The sequence below is a fragment of the Mytilus trossulus genome, chromosome 6 (assembly GCF_036588685.1).
Source record: "Mytilus trossulus isolate FHL-02 chromosome 6, PNRI_Mtr1.1.1.hap1, whole genome shotgun sequence".
Classification (NCBI taxonomy): Eukaryota; Metazoa; Mollusca; class Bivalvia; order Mytilida; family Mytilidae; genus Mytilus; species Mytilus trossulus.
In genome coordinates this window covers 63,916,906-63,934,928 of record NC_086378.1, presented here as the reverse complement: position 1 = coordinate 63,934,928, position 18,023 = coordinate 63,916,906, and the positions used below count along the sequence as shown (strand labels likewise).

Below are 18,023 nucleotides of genomic sequence, written 5' to 3'. Positions count from 1 at the left end.
TTCCCTGTTCTCCAATTTAGGAGCAGTAAATTATTCATTTCTCTTTAGCCAATCAGATTCTTTGTTTAACCGGCATGCGACAGAAGTGTGCTACTTGGTGTGTCATGTTCTCATAAATGAACCATGTGTTGTACACTGAATTACGGTAAGACTTGAATGAAACTCAGTGTGCGCTCAAGTAGAAATCTTTTACAAAGATACGTCACGTCCATCTTAAGGAAATAGACAAATGACAAAGCACATTTTTACAGTCAAAACATCCGCTTCATACATGTACGTCTTACTCTTACTCTTAGCTACGTCCCATAATTTATAAACAATGCTACATCAGCAACTGATCAGATCGATCACAGATCAGGTTGTAAACTTGCTCTTGGAACTGATATAGACTTATTATTCTATATGAATTATACAGAGCTATGCCAACAATCTCAATATTCAGATGCAGAGATAGCAATGTAGCATTTTGAAAAGGGGGGGGGACTAGGGCACAAATATACATCACTATGTGTCCGCCATAACGATATCACACAGGTTCCCGTTATAAAAATAACACAGCTGAGAGGGTGATAGAGCAGAGTGTTACCCATAGAAAACATTGTCAACCGCAGCGAAGCCAAGGTTGACATTGAATGCTTTTTTTTTCGAGGGGTACCAGTAATGGCAGTATCTGCTCTATCACCCTCTCAGCTAAGTGTTATTTGATTTATTATTCTGAATGTCCTAGCAATATGAGCATTATTGTCTTTGATACAGATTAATTTTACTTTAAAAGTATTTACTAAAACGTCAGGTTCATAATGTTACGGGTATTAGGGAAAAAAAGTTCAGCAAGATGTTTTATTTTTCTATTTTGACAGTCAAATAATAAGATCTGTGCCAAAATGTAGAACTTTAAAATCATTGTATTTAATCACTTGATGTAAATTCAATTCATTGTCCTTTAAATTATCGATTTTTTATAGGTCTGAAGGAGAGGGTAACATGCAATAAAATTGTCACCCGCTCAGCCTTATGATAGAGTAAATTAACACCCTCGTACAAGCCAATCAAATTATGGCATTTTAACGTGAAGAATAATAAAAAGTTATGACGTCATACATTCTGTAAAACAAATGATCTGACGCCACAAGAAAAAAGTGATAGTTGTCTTTCGTAATCTTTACCAAAAGTGATCAACTGCTTAATACTTAATTTATTACCTCCCATTTAGTTGTGACCAATTTGTAATTGATATTTAGAAATACTGAGTTATCGACCTTGTAAATTATTTACAAATTGGTAGTCGTTGATAAATAAAAAATTCTATTGGGGGGTCAAATGACCATCTATGTTAAAATACTATTGATTTGTAATTTAATTGAAAATGAAGATGGTATAATAAGTTGTCACTTTTGCAGAATTTTGCATTCTATTCTTACATGAATCATTCTTTAGACATCAGCAAACAATTTGTTAACCAAGATTTTAAGTTAAAGGAACTATTATTTTCAGATGTTAGAATATTCCATAATTGCAGCTCACAAGATGGATACTAGCTAGAATTACCAGGACAGTCTTGGAAGACTAAAAAAGGTGAATGCTGTGAGTAATTGTGCAATTAAAACATTTTGGTAACTTAATATTCAACACATATTTTTTATGGCTAATTATTGTAGAACAACTAGTATTGTTAAAAGTTTATAAAGACATGTGTCGTGTAAGGGATGCCAATTTATTCTGAGAATCTAGTTACATTTTATCTCTAGCACCAGTTGATATTGACAAAGAATAGCATACAGTACTTGCTTTAAATTTTGTTTTAAACTTCATCCTACATCTATATAGAAATTTAGTTCTTGAACATGTCTAGCTTTTAAAACTGAATTTTGATATACATGTAGGCCAACCAAATATATTTCAATCCTTTAGTTTTTGTGCATAGCCATAGTTTGATCAGTAAATACATTATCAAACAGTTGGTATGCAATGTTAATTTACTAACTTATGATGTTAACAGATGCTTGAAATTTAAAAGACCTTGTAGATTAAAAATTAAATTACATTTTTATTGTCGTGAGAAATATGTCATGATGTTCAGAGATGTATTCACTAATATCCTGTCTGGTATAAATATGTTACCATGATTCAGCAAATAATGGTTTATAAACTGCTGAGTCATTCTATCACAGATATTTCTCTTTTATTTTTGTATATATTTATATATGTTACCAAAATCTAGAATGATGTGAAAGAGGTTTTGCACTGTCATTCAAATATTTCTACCCTTCCTTTTGAGAAAATACATACATACTTCTTGCTTCATTTGAAAAGATATTTTTTATGAAACAGGTTAGTTGAATGCATATGCTTGCTTTAGAAAAATATTTTCATTTAATATTGTAAAATAATACATTTTTTCTGTATTACATAATTTTAAATGTATAGACTAAACATGCAGAAAAAATAGGTACTTGATGTAAACATGTCTAGATGGCAATTTACTTGCTCTATCCTTTTGTTAGGAAAGGGTAAGACAGAACTGGGTTAACACTTTATGCTTTTTAAATATATATGCAAGTGTGTGTTTAGCAGTTATAGAAAAACATCATGTTTCTCAAGCCTACTTATTTGAATAAGTATATGTGTACTATAGATTAATTAAATACAGGAGAAATAATGCTTAATAAATTTTGGGCATCCAGAGTGCTTTCTGGATATTCATGTATCAGTAATGATAAAATGAAAATAATTTGATTGCCCAAGATGAAGAACAGCTTGAAGAGCTACATGACCACAAGGTATGGAAACATGTAGCCAAAACCTTCAATGTACATCTTTGCATGGTAGAGTTTTAATATACCATAATTTTTAAGTAATTTTTTGAATTCATCAATTTTGGGTACCGGTATATGATTTTATATAGGATTTCAATTTTTCTGATCTAAAAATTTGTTGTTGAAAAAAGATTTACATGAGGTTGTTTTATAGAAACTATGGCTTACTTTACTTGTTTTGTGTATTAATTGAAAATTACCATGAGCTCGGAAAAGGTTAATTACTGGAATGACAGTTGACTAATTAAGATTTGTTAAATGTTCTTGTTTTTTTTTTTATATAAATCAATTGTTCTGAAAACTACGTTTGTTATCTTTGTTCTGGCATACAAATGTACCTTACAGACATTTACACATTTGGATATTCTAATTTATTTCAGAATTTTAACACCATTCATTAGCAGTACCCCACAAGCAACTACAGTTCACTATACACCCTTTTTGGGGAAATAATGTTTGCTGTGTGATTGAAATTGATGTATTTATTTTTATTTCCCATTTATGGGCAGGGCATAATGTTTTCTGGTCTGTGCGTCTGTTCGTTCGTCCATTTGTTCATCTGTCCCTCTTCAGGTTTTTGGTTTAGGTAATTTTTGATGAAGTTGAAGTCCAATCAACTAGAACTTAGTACTCATGTTCCATATGTTATGATCTTTCTTATTTAATGCCAAATTAGAGATTTTATCCCATTTTCACTGTCCACTGAACATAGAAAATGATAGTGTGGATGGGGCATCTGTGTACTGGGGACCCATTCTTATTTCATTATGATTTTTTAAAAATTGTCAGAAAAATATATTGATTTTGTACTATAATTAATAATTGTGATACATGTATTAAATAGTTATTATAGAACAAATAATTTTGTAATGAAATGTACTTTTGGTTTTATTGTGAGGTGAGGAAGCATGTGGGTTGAAAAAAATGACGAAAGTATTATGTTATTATTTTTTTTGTTAAATGAATACATAAATAAGTAAATATATATGATATTACATTTTAATTATTAAAAGAACATCTATTCATTAACAATTTTATTGCTTTCAATTTCAATAATTTTATATGCTCAGGAATATCTCTGATTATTTGTAGTTATGGGAGCCAAATATTTAAACACCTTGAACTATTTAGAAGAATGAGAGCAGAACTTCTTAATTAGTTTAGTTCTTTTTATATATCGTCAGATCTTATTTCCTAATGTTGATATGACGTGGACTGTTTTACTCTATTAACCAGAAACTTCTAAAATATCACCCACCGAATTACATTATGTCAATATCATTAAAAAATGAAAAAGTGTTAATATCTGATTTTAATTGTCAGGAGATAAATAGTTTTATGATAGCCTGTAATTATTCACATCATTGTCATTATGGGGAGTTGTCTCATTGATGAATATTTTGGCATTTTGTCTTATTTTTATATTTATTGTAAGATCTGAGATAACAGTTTCCAAAACTAACTTCTTTGTCAAAAATTAAATAGCATTCCCTTTTTAGAATGTTTAAGTGATAGCTGGTACCATTCTATTCTTGTGACCTGAGATCTAATTAAAGTTCTAACTAAAGTTCTTTTAACTATTAACATATCAGATTTAGGTTGAATTTTCAAGCTATTCTAAGTATTTCTTTGAAAGCTATTTAAAAACTTTGTGTATTGAAAAAACAAAAACTTCTAGGAATCACATAACATGGGGTAAAAACTGAATGCATATTTTGAATAGCCCCATAGCAGCATTCCTTCGTGACATTTTGTTAAATTTTATGATTGTTTAATGGAATATGGTTGCTGATTAAAAAATAATATGTCTTTTTAGGCTCAACATTTGTATACAGTAACTAAGATTAACTGTTGAATAAGAGGATCTGATAACATTCCAATGAGACAACTATTCATATGGGCGTTGTTATTAACACAGAGTAAAAGTTTCAAAGCAGATGACATCTTCTAATTTGAAATTAGCATTGACTGTTACCCTTGAACGTCTGTACCATTTGCTTGTCTCTCTCTCCTTTTTGTTTTTCTCTTCCATATTATATGAAATTCATTTTTGAATTTGGGCAGCAAGTCATTTACTGTTCTTGAGTTATGTCCCTTTTCAAGCTTGAGTGGGGACATGTTTGTCTGGTACATATTTTAGTTTCATTTGAAATTGAAATGCTGAAATCTGTTCAGTTGAAAAAATAGGATTCCAATCTGACAAGAAAAATACATTTTCAGTTTAATCTTACAACAGCCATTCTTCTTTAAAGGTGATAATTTAATGTGTCAAATACAAGTTAAATTGACATTATCTTTTGTGAAGAAAATCAATAGTCATCTGTACTTCAAAAAGATTACTTTTTACAGTGAAAAAAAAAACACCAATAGAAGGTATTAATTAGGACTTGACAATAAAAATGAGGTTATCATGGTTAGTGCTAATTGGTTACCGGTGATATCATTTAATGTTAACCTGTGCTTTTTGGTTCAGCTAGCCTCTAAAAGGACCAGTATGACTTGTAACCATCAATTATGGTCTGCTGTTCCTTTGTTTTTCACATTTTTTTGTAAAACTATCAGGTAAATTAGCTGTTAATTAATTGATGGATGGTCCTTCTGTGAAAATGCAATGTTGCTGTTGTGCTTTACTTGCAAACAAAGAAATGTGCACAAAGATATTAAAATTGAGAAAGGAAATGGGGAATGTGTCAAAGCAACAACAACCCGACCATAGAGCAGACAACAGCCAAAGGCAACCAATGGATCTTCAATGTAGCGAGTAACTCCCGCACCCGTAGGCATCCTTCAGTTGGCCCCTTAAAAAATATGTATACTAGTACAGTGATAATGGTGTCATACTATACTTCGAATTATACACAAGAAACTAAAATTAAAAATCATACAAGACTAACAAAGGCCAAATTGATTACTTTTCAGTGTTTTATAGGTCAGTAGTTACTTGTTCAAGGGAATTTGTGTTAGATAACGATAAATGTATGTAAGAAAATCACTTCTGTCTTATGTTTATTCATTAAATAGCTATTTTACATGTTTTATGGTTAATAAATGAAGTGATGCTGTTTCAGTGACTGAACCCAATCAAGGTTACTTACTATCAAATAGATATTTCAGTACAGAATTCCAAGTTTATACTTTTAAACTGGCCAAAAGCTAACGTAAATTCATAACATTCATTATAAGTTTCGTATAAATGTTAAATAAAGAATGGTTATGTAATGTTATAGAATTGCTCATTTTGTGCTCCAATTGATATTAGGTAAACCTTTTATTTCAATTTGAAATATAAACTTTGTGAAAGGTCTGGATTACCCATATTTCTTTGTATAATTGATTCCTGGCCTTAGTCAATAATTAGATCTATATTTATAAATCAATGTTCTGTTATATGACTAGGTCATAATATAGAACATGCCGGCCTGTTATATTTTTTAAAGCGGGGGTGCTTTTAAAAGTTGATATGTTTAAATGGATTTATTAATGTTTAGATTTGAGTGTCGGTGACTTGTTATGGTAACTTGCACTTTCCATACTGAGTGGTCTGGATAGTCACATGTGGTTATCATTCAAAGTGACCAGGTAAGATTGATGGCTAAAATACAAATTTCTTTTATCAGTATTTGTTTGTGTTAATGAATTACCATCCATTGTTTACATGGTAACTAAAATCTTTGTAAAATTTTTGAATTATCATTATTATGTTTAAAATATTTGTATAACTACGACAATTGTCAGGTGTTCGCTTATGTATACAAGCTAAGCGTTTATTTCTAGAAAATGATTGGGTGTCAAAATATTAGATATTATTGATATTTGTGTGTAATCTATTTCATGACTACAAGCTTCTAACATGAAGCATGGCTTGATACAGTAAGTCAAATAAGTAGGACATATGATAGAAAAAGGTGTAAAAAACACAATTTGTGGAATAAAAAATCATTCATTTTATATATTCTTTTGTAAAGAAAAATTTTGATGATTTTGAAAATTTTATTTTCATGTTTTTAATTATTCAGTTTAAAACATAAATTCTTTAACAAATATTGATAATTTTAACATAGTTTTAAAAATTAAACCAACATTCCAGAACTATTTTTTTTCAAATGGAAATGCCAGGTGTTGAGACTTTTTAAAGGAAACAACAAACACCTTTATGATTTGAAATAATGAATTGAGCAATTCAGTGGCGGATCTAGAACTTTTCATAAGGGGGGGGGGGGGGGGGGGGGGCGCACTGACTGCCCCCTTTTGGATTTGCCTCTGCAATTAGCTTTGATGTTTATTGGATTGCAACCTGGAAAATATTCATGCCAAATGATTTTTACAATGTTTGCCATTGATTAAATGATCAATGTGTGGGAATTTTACATTTTTTTATTGACACTTGAGTTTATAGATAAGAAATAAAAAAAAATAAACAAACAATACATAGGATGTGTAATTAATAAATGATATGATTAATATCCTTTTGTTCTTATGTTGTACTGTCTAACCTTTTGATTATTTAAGGAAGGGTTGGCTTGAAGCCACTTATAGATAATTAATTCCTTAATAAAGAGATTGAAGATAATACTATAAATAATAATGATGATATTCTTTTCCAAATGAGGATGATGTATTTTAACATTGTCATTAAACTGCATGGTACTTGCGCTTAAATAATAAGTACTTATAAGTTACTTTTAACCTGTTTAAATGATAAAATAAAAGAATATCATTTTAACACAAGATTTCCCAGAAAAGAGGTTGTGCAAAGATACTTCTGGTGCAATTAACAACTGGGACTTTTTGTTTAAAAAAATTGAGATTTCTTAGAATAGGGGTGTTATAATCAGTTGTGTAAATTGTTTATGGATAACTATTTATTTTTTGTGAGGTAATTTACATATATAAAATATACATAAATAATCTTAGGGAAAAGATAGGATTATGTATGCTGTCAACTGCAAATCAAATTATACTTATATTATAAAGGAATAATTTTTACATGACCACAAACAAATTTTGGTTCGTATATTGCTAGCATGTCCATGTCATCGTCAGAAGACATTTGGTTTACAGACAATAACTTCATAATTTTTGGTGAAGCAGTTTATTGTTTTTGTCACCATAGATATTCTCATCATCCTTTCAACCTTTTAAAAATGCTGACGAGATATGATTATTAACCTTGGAAATATTATCAACTAGATCATTTGTTTAGTTATATGTCACTGTTGTATTAACCAAAAGGTGATAAATTGTATACAAATTCTGTATAGAAGCTTCTTTGTAGAACATTAACAATTATTGAAATTTAATGGTTGTTCACCTTTAAAAAAAGGTATGTGTCATTAGAGGGTTTTGTCTAACTTTTGTATGTACAGTAACAAATTTTTCATGAAAATAAAAATATTGATTATTCGTTCTGTAAATATTTGATATTTCAAGGCTTAATAGGCAGCTGACCTGTTATCCACATGTTATTGTTTGGGATGACAGTTCAATGCCGACTCGATATTTGGTGTCCTTGTTCCAAATAACTGTCCATGGTATGAACATGATGAATGCATGTACAAAAAAATGTACTTGACTTGTACATGTGTCCCCACAACATGTGCAGCTGCTGGTGCAACTCAGGACAAATATAATGGAAAGAAAATTGTCATGTATTGATTTAGACATAAAAACCTATGTCAGATCTATTGTACCATAATGATTCCATTAGCTGTTATATACATTTGTTGAGCCTTTTATGTATACTGTTATGCACTTTTATCGTGATATTTGGTTGAGAAGTTTTCATTTAGTTATAAATATTTAATGGTGCCTTACTTTTAAAGATTTGCAAATGTGAGCAAAATTGTAAAGGTATAGATCCTAATATCAAATATACTTATTCGTTAGTCCAAAATTCATACTACTGTGGTAAATTTTTTGAAAAAGGAATAAAAAAGCATTGGAAAATAACCCAACAAAACAATAACAAACAAAAAATAATTGACATTTAATAGTCATCATCCTAAAACATCTGTCTATGCTGTATGCCAAAGCTCTAAATTAAGGCAAGTTGTATGTGAATGAATTTGATAAAGACTACCAAAGATAGATGCCAGATTCTTTTTAATATTTGTTTTACACATGACCAAAACATATCAAAAGACTGTGCTTTGATCTTTGGTGGGTACATGTACTGTCTGAAATGAGAACTATAAAGAATTGTATTTTACAGAAAAATGCATCAAGTGTCTAGGTTAAGGTAATATATTTGGTTAGCTTATGCTTGTTAGTTAAACCATGGAGTCTGTAACTACCACCCTCCTTTCTGAGTAGTCTAGTCCTACAGACAGATAGATTGGTTATCTGTCGGATTATTACATGTCATAGTCTACTCTTAAATAAAGGAGGGTATTATACCAAACCTGGTTTAGCTTAAGCAAGCAAGCTCACCAAAGATATTACCTTTATCTACATAATGTATTTTGCTGTAAAGTAAACAGAAAAACTATGCTATGTGGTCAATATAACCTTTAAACACTTTATATGGGTGTGGGCTATGTGAGGTATCTTTTTATTTATTTGACCTTGGAGATTACTTAAGTCAAATTCCCTTTATTGTTATCTGTTAACCTTAGAAACCTGAGAAGTAGCTAGTCTATATAATTGTACTCTTGACATCCTGGTTAAGATATAGGTACATTGACAATGATTGATACAGGAATTGACAATTTCATTTATTTTAAGTTTTCTTCAATTTTCTCCTGACAAATTTAGTTTTTGTTATGGATAATAATTTTTTTAATCTGTGATTATAACATGTCATTTTAATACTGAAGAAAGATCCTGTACATGTATTTTAAAATTGATGTATTAATTGAAGATTGATAATGCGGTTTTAAATTCTGTAATCTATGAACTACTGATATCTTACTCACTCTTACATGTTTTCTTTTTTATTTAAAAAAATCTTTTGAACATCTGCAGAGAGAAAAACTTGTATGATGCATATTTTATAGCCGAAATTATTTTCTTAAATTGTGTTGTATATTTTTATAAATATTTAGATTTTGTCAGCGTATCATTATATATTTTATGTCAGTTTCTTTATACAAGAATATCCTATCTATTTCAGGGGGTGTTGACACAGTTGAGATGTGTTGTCAACATTGATCTGTCTAGGAAACCCTTTCCATTGACCAAGTGAGTCCTCCCAGGAAACACCCTTGTCTAATTGAGTCCTCCCAGGAAACACCCTCAATATGTCTGCTACACCTCACAGTGAGGACTGCACAGATGTCATTATTATTGGTAAGATTTATATCATCTAGGCAACACCAATTACATTTTAGTTGCATTAGATTTATGTGACTTGTAAAGCCATGAAGGTGTTGTTTGGAGACAACAATATTGAACTTTATGAGTTGTAGGCATCAATCAACAAAATTGTTTTAGAATTTGATATTTTTTCTTAGATCATTTGCAGCATGTTTTTGACATTTTAAAGAAATCCTTAGTCTGATGCTGATGTTAAAAAGAGGGGAAAAGGTTTTGATCCTAGTATGTGGTGTCACACGGTGAAGTTATTGTACTTAATAATGTGTTACTTTTGAACAATTGCTGATACAAATGTTGTGTTATTTCTTCCTAAGGCTAAGGAATCAAGGCAAAGAAGTAACAAACTTTTGTTAGTGTTGTACCATATCAATTAATTTCAAACCATTGTATATCCTTACCTATAGATATATTTATTTCAGATTAAATACTTTTGATGGAACATAGTTTTTATCAATACTTTTTTACACTAATTTAAAAGTTCATTAAAGAACAATGAATGAATATTAAAAATGTACTTTATTAATGTGCATTTAACAACAAAAAATCAATTCAACAAATCTGACACTTTTGATCGACTTTTGATAATAAAAAATTTTAATATGAATTTCCAGATCTACAATTGGACTCAAGAACTATGTTTTTACCCTTTTTCTTCACAAGTCTAATGATGAGTATTTTTTTGTCCATTTTGTAGGTTTTTTAAGACATAATCCTTTTTACAGGAAATGGACCATCAGGGATCTGTTTGTCATTCCTCCTGTCAGGAAATCGTCCCTATTACAATGGAGGATCCCATTCCAATGTTTACTTGAATAAAAAACTAGAGAAGCTGGATAAAAATAAATCAATAGTTGAACAGGTATGTAAAAAAATCATTATTCTACAAATAATTGATTTTGATTGAGTATGTTTCAATTTTGTAGAACTTCCAAAAATGTTGACTAAGATATTTACATTATAGCTGCAAAAACATGTATGATATACAGTGGTATTTTTTCAGTGCTCTCTTTCAGTTTTATTCCACAGCACTGTCTAGCTCTATGTACAACATATTGTCTGACCCTTAAACAAAAATGTTTGGCTTGTATGCAGAAACCAAGAAATTTTAAAAATAAGAATAAAATGCAAGTTTTAATTACAGAAATATGTGACCAATCATATAAATGAATCCACAGTAAATAAATAAATGTAACTGGTTGTTGCATTGATATATGGTTAAACTTGACAGCATATTTAAGTTAATTTTCTTACATTAGAAATATACTGCTTGAGTTGATGAAAGAAAAGTCTGCAGCTCTGTATTAATAACATACTTTAATATTTCTCATTCTTTCAGGACTTGGAGTATCTGTCTGAAGGTTTAGATGGGAGATCATCTAACCCCACTGCTTTGCTTTTTGATAACCTTTGTCGACCTGATGCTGATATGGGAGTTGACAATCCATCCCTGTTGTCATGGAAACATGAACCCAAACACAGTATTAATCACATAGTTCTTGGAAAGGGTAAACCTGGAGGAGCTTGGCAGGTAAGAAAAAACTTTATCAGGAATCTGTGTACCGGTACCTCATTTTCAATTAATTGTGAGGTATATGTCATTCACGAAATATATTTAACCAATTTGTACTGTGGTCTGTCTTTTATTTAGGCCATACTTAAAAAATTTTGGTTCGCCCAAACCCTACCCAAAGGTTGAGACCATAGGTAGGCATTTTTTATTTTTTTTTTCAAAAAAAGAAATTGAAGTATCAGATGTTTATTAGTCTTCATGCCTATTTGATTAAAAAAAACCTTCTTCAAATCAGGACAATAAAAGAATTTGAGTAGGAGTAGGCAGCTTTTTTCTGGGTAGGTAGCGTTTGGGCAAACAAACCTATTATTTATTATGGCCCTAAACACATATAGTCTTTAATTTGAACTGATATGGAGAGTTGATTGGTAATTTTTTTCTTCATAAAATGGTATTATTGCATTTCTACATACATACTTGTTTATTTTTTTTTTGTAAGTTTTTCAAATTTTATTCCTCATGCATGATTCTTGTCCAACCTTCAAATTGGATATCTAGTGATATCTTATAATTTTTTACAGAAAATGGATGGGAACATGCAGACATTAAGTTTAGCCAACTGGATGGAGCTACCATCTCTTCCATTTAAAGACTGGATCATGAATCATCACATGTAAGTATCTAACAAATAATAAAAAATAGGCAGTTTTTATTGAAAAATAGGGGCAAGCCTTGAGTAATTTTGCTTAATTAAAATTTATAATGACATAATACACTGGAAGGGGCTGTAAGTGCTATAAGATGTACCTAGGGATGAATCTTGAATGAAAAAAGTAAAAATGTAAATTGAAACAAGTTAAGATTTATCTTTATCATGAAGATCAAAGTGAAATTGTGATACTTGTGATGCTGAACTTGCTTTAATGTAGGGTATTTTTTAATTAAATCTGTTCATCCATTCTTTCATTAATTTGCATTTGTGATGGACATGAAATGAAAACTATAAAGCAGAAATGAGTGATTCATTTAAATATTCCTTTAAATTTTCTGAAAGTATATATATAGGTAACTGGGTATCACACATTGTTGATCTGTGACCTTGTGACCCAAAGTTTATATGTCATTGATAAGGAATTATATATATCTGTTATCGACACCAATTTCTCCCACGTCAGAAAATTATTTATACTGTTACCTAAAGTGTTGTCACAAGAGTCTTTTTAAAAGGTCTTATTTATGAACAAAGATTTAATAATAATAATCTTGGCCTAGAATTTAACCATGTTTTAAATACCGTACCCAAGGCCACAGGGTAACTATTTCCGTATACCCCAATACTATAAGTGGGAGTATGATTTTTTAATCTGTCTATGCATGGATACAATTTAAATTTAAATCTCCTTTGCCTGTAGTTTTAGCGCGACAGTAAGTCAAAGTAAAAGAAAAGTACATGTATTTTTTTCTCAAGGCCCCATTTAAGTACATGTATTACTAAATATCATTAAATTATGTACTTATAAAGTATTAAAAGTTATTGATTTTTGTCAAGTGTGTTTTCCAAGGTATTGACAAAAATCTATAAATAGACCTAATAATATGTTTACTGGGTGATAGACAGTTCAATTCAATTTAAATTATAAGTCTTTGTTTAGAAGGATGAAACTTACATTGTTGAAAATATTTTAAAATTCAGTTACACAAATTTAAATATAATCATGATAGCAAACATTTATAGTTTCCATGCCCTTTGTGTCCCATTTAAATGACACTTACAAAAGCATATTTATGGAACAAGTTATTTAAATACCGGTACATTTTCTGCAGTGCTTTATTGAAATTATTTATTATTTGCTGGATTAAATCATGATCCAGAATTTAACCATGTTTTAAATATTGAACCTAAGACCACAGATTAACTATTTCCTTATAAACTAATGCTTTCAAAGTGGGTGTATTAATACACTTTAATGTTGTGATACATTAGGAAATAATGGAATACCATAGAAAAAACACTTTTATTGCTGTCCTTCGTCTAAACATTTATATCAGATTTGAATGCAAGATTTTGATAAAACAAAACAAAAAAGAGGGGGGGGGGGAGCTAAAATTTTAGAAAATAATGAAAAGATAGCAGGAATCACTAGAAATCATTGGCTTGCATTTAAATTTACAAATTAATTTTTTTTCACAGAAAAGAGGACGAAGAGGTGTACAGAAACCGTGCCAGTGTAGCAGACGTCAAAAATTACTATACCAGCTTTGTGAAACAGAATCAGTTGAATTCCTTCTACAATAATCATACAGTTACCTCAGTGCGAAAAGTGTTCGATTTCAAATCTTGCATAGACTCAGAAAGTGGTGAGAGGTTGCCATGTTGTAAAAACTTCAAGGACAATCATCCATTTTTGTGGGAAGTTAGAGGGTACATTGAAAATTTTGAAAATGATTCAGCTACAGACAAAGAACATGGGACTAAATTACATGAAGAATTTTGTTATATAGCACCTCATGTTGTCATAGCAACGGGTACATTTGATATTTCTAATAGACTTAATATACCAGGTGAAAATTTGTCATATGCTGTGCATACACTGCAAGATTTTGAAAAATGCCTTGCTGAAAGACTGAAATATCCTGCATCGGACCCCATTTTGATTGTAGGGTCTGGTCTGAGTGCAGCAGACGCTATACTTATGGCATTAGAATCAAACGTTTCTGTGATACATGTTTTTAGGAAAGGTCCTAATGACCCAAGTATTATTTTCAAGAAGCTGCCTGCAGGCATTTACCCTGAATACCACAGAATTCATGCCTTAATGAAAAATAAGATATCTGACCCCTTATATAAATCCTACTGCAAACATCAGTTAATTGATTTAAAAGATGACCAAGGTGCACTTTTAGAGTCAACCGATAGCAAAGACATTATTTCTGTAGACATATCTATGGCTGTGATATTAATAGGATCTCGACCCGATTTATCATACCTCCCATATGAAGCCAAAAACTTGGGTGTTGTACCACGATATCCAATAGAATGTAAACCTAATCCATTAGATGTGGACCAATATAGTTTTCAGTGCAATCATGAAGTTGGACTTTTTGCAATGGGACCATTGGTAGGAGAGAATTTTGTGAGATTTGGTTTAGGCGGTGCCTTAGGAATTAGCAATTTTCTATACAAAAAGAAACAGAAAGACTGTAATGACTAAATCAACATTTTTCTGTTCTCATTTTAATACTGTATTACTTTATTTATTGCTATTTGTACTTTTGTAAAATGGAAATGTTTTTTTATACTACAGTGTCTTTCAAGACTGCACATGTTAATTTGACAAATGTTGTAGAAAAATCTGTACTAAATAAATTACAAGATTTCATCATTTTTCAATTCTCTCTTCACATACTGTACATGCATTTCCAATGTATGGATTGCTTTTTGTGTAACAATATTTCCAGTTTCATAAGTTTATTTTGCAATTTTAAATCCGACCTACTTATATGTGTATATGTCTTGTATTTAGTCATTTTGTAGAAAAAAGGAAGAAATAAAAGAAACTTATTACTATACAATAGATGTTGAAAACTGATTTACATGGTCAGGAGTTTTGTCTCATGGCTGTGTTCTGGGATAATCTCCTCAGTTCATGTGTTGATATAAATGCATAGTTTGTTTTGTTCCCTTTAACTTGTGTAGTGTTTGCAGATAATGTTAAATTATTTTCATCTTTTTGTCTTTGTCAAATTGTACTACCATTACAAATATACTTTGGTTTATGGTGATTAATACCATGAATACTAACAGATCTAATTGCCATCAGAAATCAGGCAAACAACATGTGAACACCTGTTTTGACAACCTTCAGAACCAAGATAATTTATTTTTCCTTTTTTGTATATAAACAAGATTAAAAAAATAAAGATATGATAATGTTTCTTCATGGTTAATGAAACTAGGATTATTATGTTTATTTAATTATGCAGGAAATAGCAGCCTGTCAAGGAAAGTAATTATAAGTATTTTGTAATGAAGCTCTAAATCTAAAACTTTGAAAGACTGTTTAGGCAGCAGGTCTGTTAGATAAAGGGTTTGTCATTTTTGTTAGCGTAGAGATATACCTCAGGACCAAATAAGAATTGTCAATGACTGTTAATGTAACATTGAGCAAAAAATGTGAGAATTTAAAACTGGAAGGTTTTTTTTCCAGTTTTAATTGAACATACTATTAAAAGGGTACTTACTACATTATTATTGTAAGATATTTTTTTATGAGTTTTTTTTGTTTTTTATATATATTGCTGGAGAATCTTTAGCTTTTGATTTTTTGTTTTATGATTTTTTTAACTTAATTACTGTCTAAATGAAAAATGGCAAACCAGATATTTGACTGGTGTTTCTTATACCTCTGTGCCAAGATGGATATATATATATATGGTATTCTGAAGTAGTTGTGATTTTTTTCTCACACACATCATTTGGTAGCAACAGCTTACTTTAACTGATCCCATTTGGAACTGGTAGTGTTATACAGAATAACTGACTATTATAAGATGGGGTCTGCTATAGTCATGCTTCAGTGAATTCCTATATAATCAATTAAATTTTCCCCACAAAAGGCCCCTCACCCTGGATCCGACATAGCTTCTTTCAGCCGTTTTTCTGAAATATGTAAAGGTTTTCAATCATACCATATATATGATCATGATTGTTTTATAATTTCAAATATAGCAAAAGCATGCAATTTTATATCATCGCTATATTTCATGAAATAATAACAGGTGTTTGTTTTTTTCTTTTCTTTACATGATTTCAGGTGCAATATTAATAAATACATAATGTAACATTCATCCTATCACACCTGCTAGTAAAACTGCTGTCCAAGAGCAATATTTTGAGTAACTTTAACCTGCATTATCAAATCATCATGCTTATTTAGCTTGGTACATTTTGTATTTCAAGCACATATGATTTTTTAAGCGTACTAAAGTTTTTTTGATGGAAAAGCCAGGTGTCTCAATAGTATGCTTCTGCTATCTAGTGACAAGGTGATTTTATTCTTGGTCGGCCAAAAATTTAGAACTAATTTGCCAATCAAAATTGTTAGCCTATATTATTTAGTGGAAAGAGCAAATACACTTTCATTATGGATAACTTGTTAGCATTGTCCATTGATTGCAACTTCTTTTTTTTCTACCACATGAAGATCCTATGTAAAATCTAGATGACTTCAAAATGTTGATGATTTTTACACTATTTTGTTAGAGTATGTATTTACAGTTCCTTTTGAATGATATATGGTTTTAAAATGCTAATAGGAAAAAAGCTTGAATAACAGTATTTATTGTAGTCTGAAAAATCCATGAATTGTTTTTGAATTTTGACAACTTTTGAAATAAGTTTTTGAGATTTTATTTGTTTTCAACCACTAACATGAAGTGAAAAAATTTGGCTTTATTTTAAGCAAACAGTAAAAAAATCTAACTACAGTTAAAAAAGTGTCCAGTTACCATCTTTGTGCAGAAGAAAAAAGTGAAATTTTAAAGAGTTAAGATTTTTTTATTAACTTTTTGGATTCAACAACATTGTGAAATTCCTGGATTTCCTATTTTGATAAATTGTACAATAATAGAAAAGTGTTCCTTGTCATGTCCTTATGTTTTATACTTTTATTAAATGTTAACTGATGGGACTTTGTCAGTTAACTTTAGCAGATCATTAGTGGTTTTTACATTTTGTTTATTGTCGAATATTTCACGCATTTGGGAAAAAATGTATGAATTTATATATGTACATAATATAAATGAAAAGACAAAGGGTTAATGTCAATTAGGCGGAAAAAGTGACATGAAAAAGGTCAGCATATGGCCTGCAACAAATTATTATTGTCTGTAAAACCACCCAATATAAAAAAAAATCAGGATGTGGTATGATTTCCAAAGAGACAACTATCCACCATAGACTACAGGACAAGGATATTAACAGTCCTATGTCTATCTAAGACCTTCAACAATTAACACACAATCTATTATGTTGAGTACCGGTACCTATGAAAAAGGCTATGGCATGACAAAATGTTAAACATTTCAAGTGAAATAGCAACAGATTGATTTATGCCAAAAACAGCAATAAAAAAACAAATATGGCAGACAGGAACCAGACAACAACAAATTATATGTTCATGACTTAGGACAGACACATAAAGAATGTGGAAGGTAAAAGATGTTTTATAGCACTCAACCCTCATCCTAACTTGGGAAGGTGGTGTAAAAACACAGCAAAAGAACAAACTATTAAAATCAGTTGAAATTGGAATACCAAGTTAAACCAGATAGTGAATGTTTTACAACAGAATAGTGCTAAAAATGCTGCTCTTCATCAAGCT

General features: G+C 30.3%; 1 protein-coding gene across 7 annotated transcripts; it reads left to right on the top strand.

Annotated features, from left to right (window-relative positions):
• Positions 1-63: 63 nt before the first annotated feature.
• On the top strand, positions 64-17,354 carry LOC134721665 (oxidative stress-induced growth inhibitor 2-like). 7 transcript variants are annotated; one of them, XM_063584808.1, is made up of 7 exons: positions 64-145; positions 1,495-1,575; positions 9,928-10,103; positions 10,853-10,989; positions 11,467-11,658; positions 12,222-12,313; positions 13,832-17,354. In XM_063584808.1, exons 3-7 carry the CDS (start codon positions 10,055-10,057, stop codon positions 14,850-14,852), a joined length of 1,491 nt encoding a protein of 496 aa, XP_063440878.1. In that variant the 5' UTR covers positions 64-145; positions 1,495-1,575; positions 9,928-10,054; the 3' UTR covers positions 14,853-17,354. The 7 variants fall into 7 exon arrangements, with proteins under 7 accessions (XP_063440878.1, XP_063440876.1, XP_063440882.1 ...); XM_063584806.1 differs by having other exon boundaries at positions 67-145; positions 1,495-1,584; XM_063584812.1 differs by having other exon boundaries at positions 67-145; positions 1,495-1,584; positions 10,825-10,989.
• Positions 17,355-18,023: the final 669 nt, after the last annotated feature.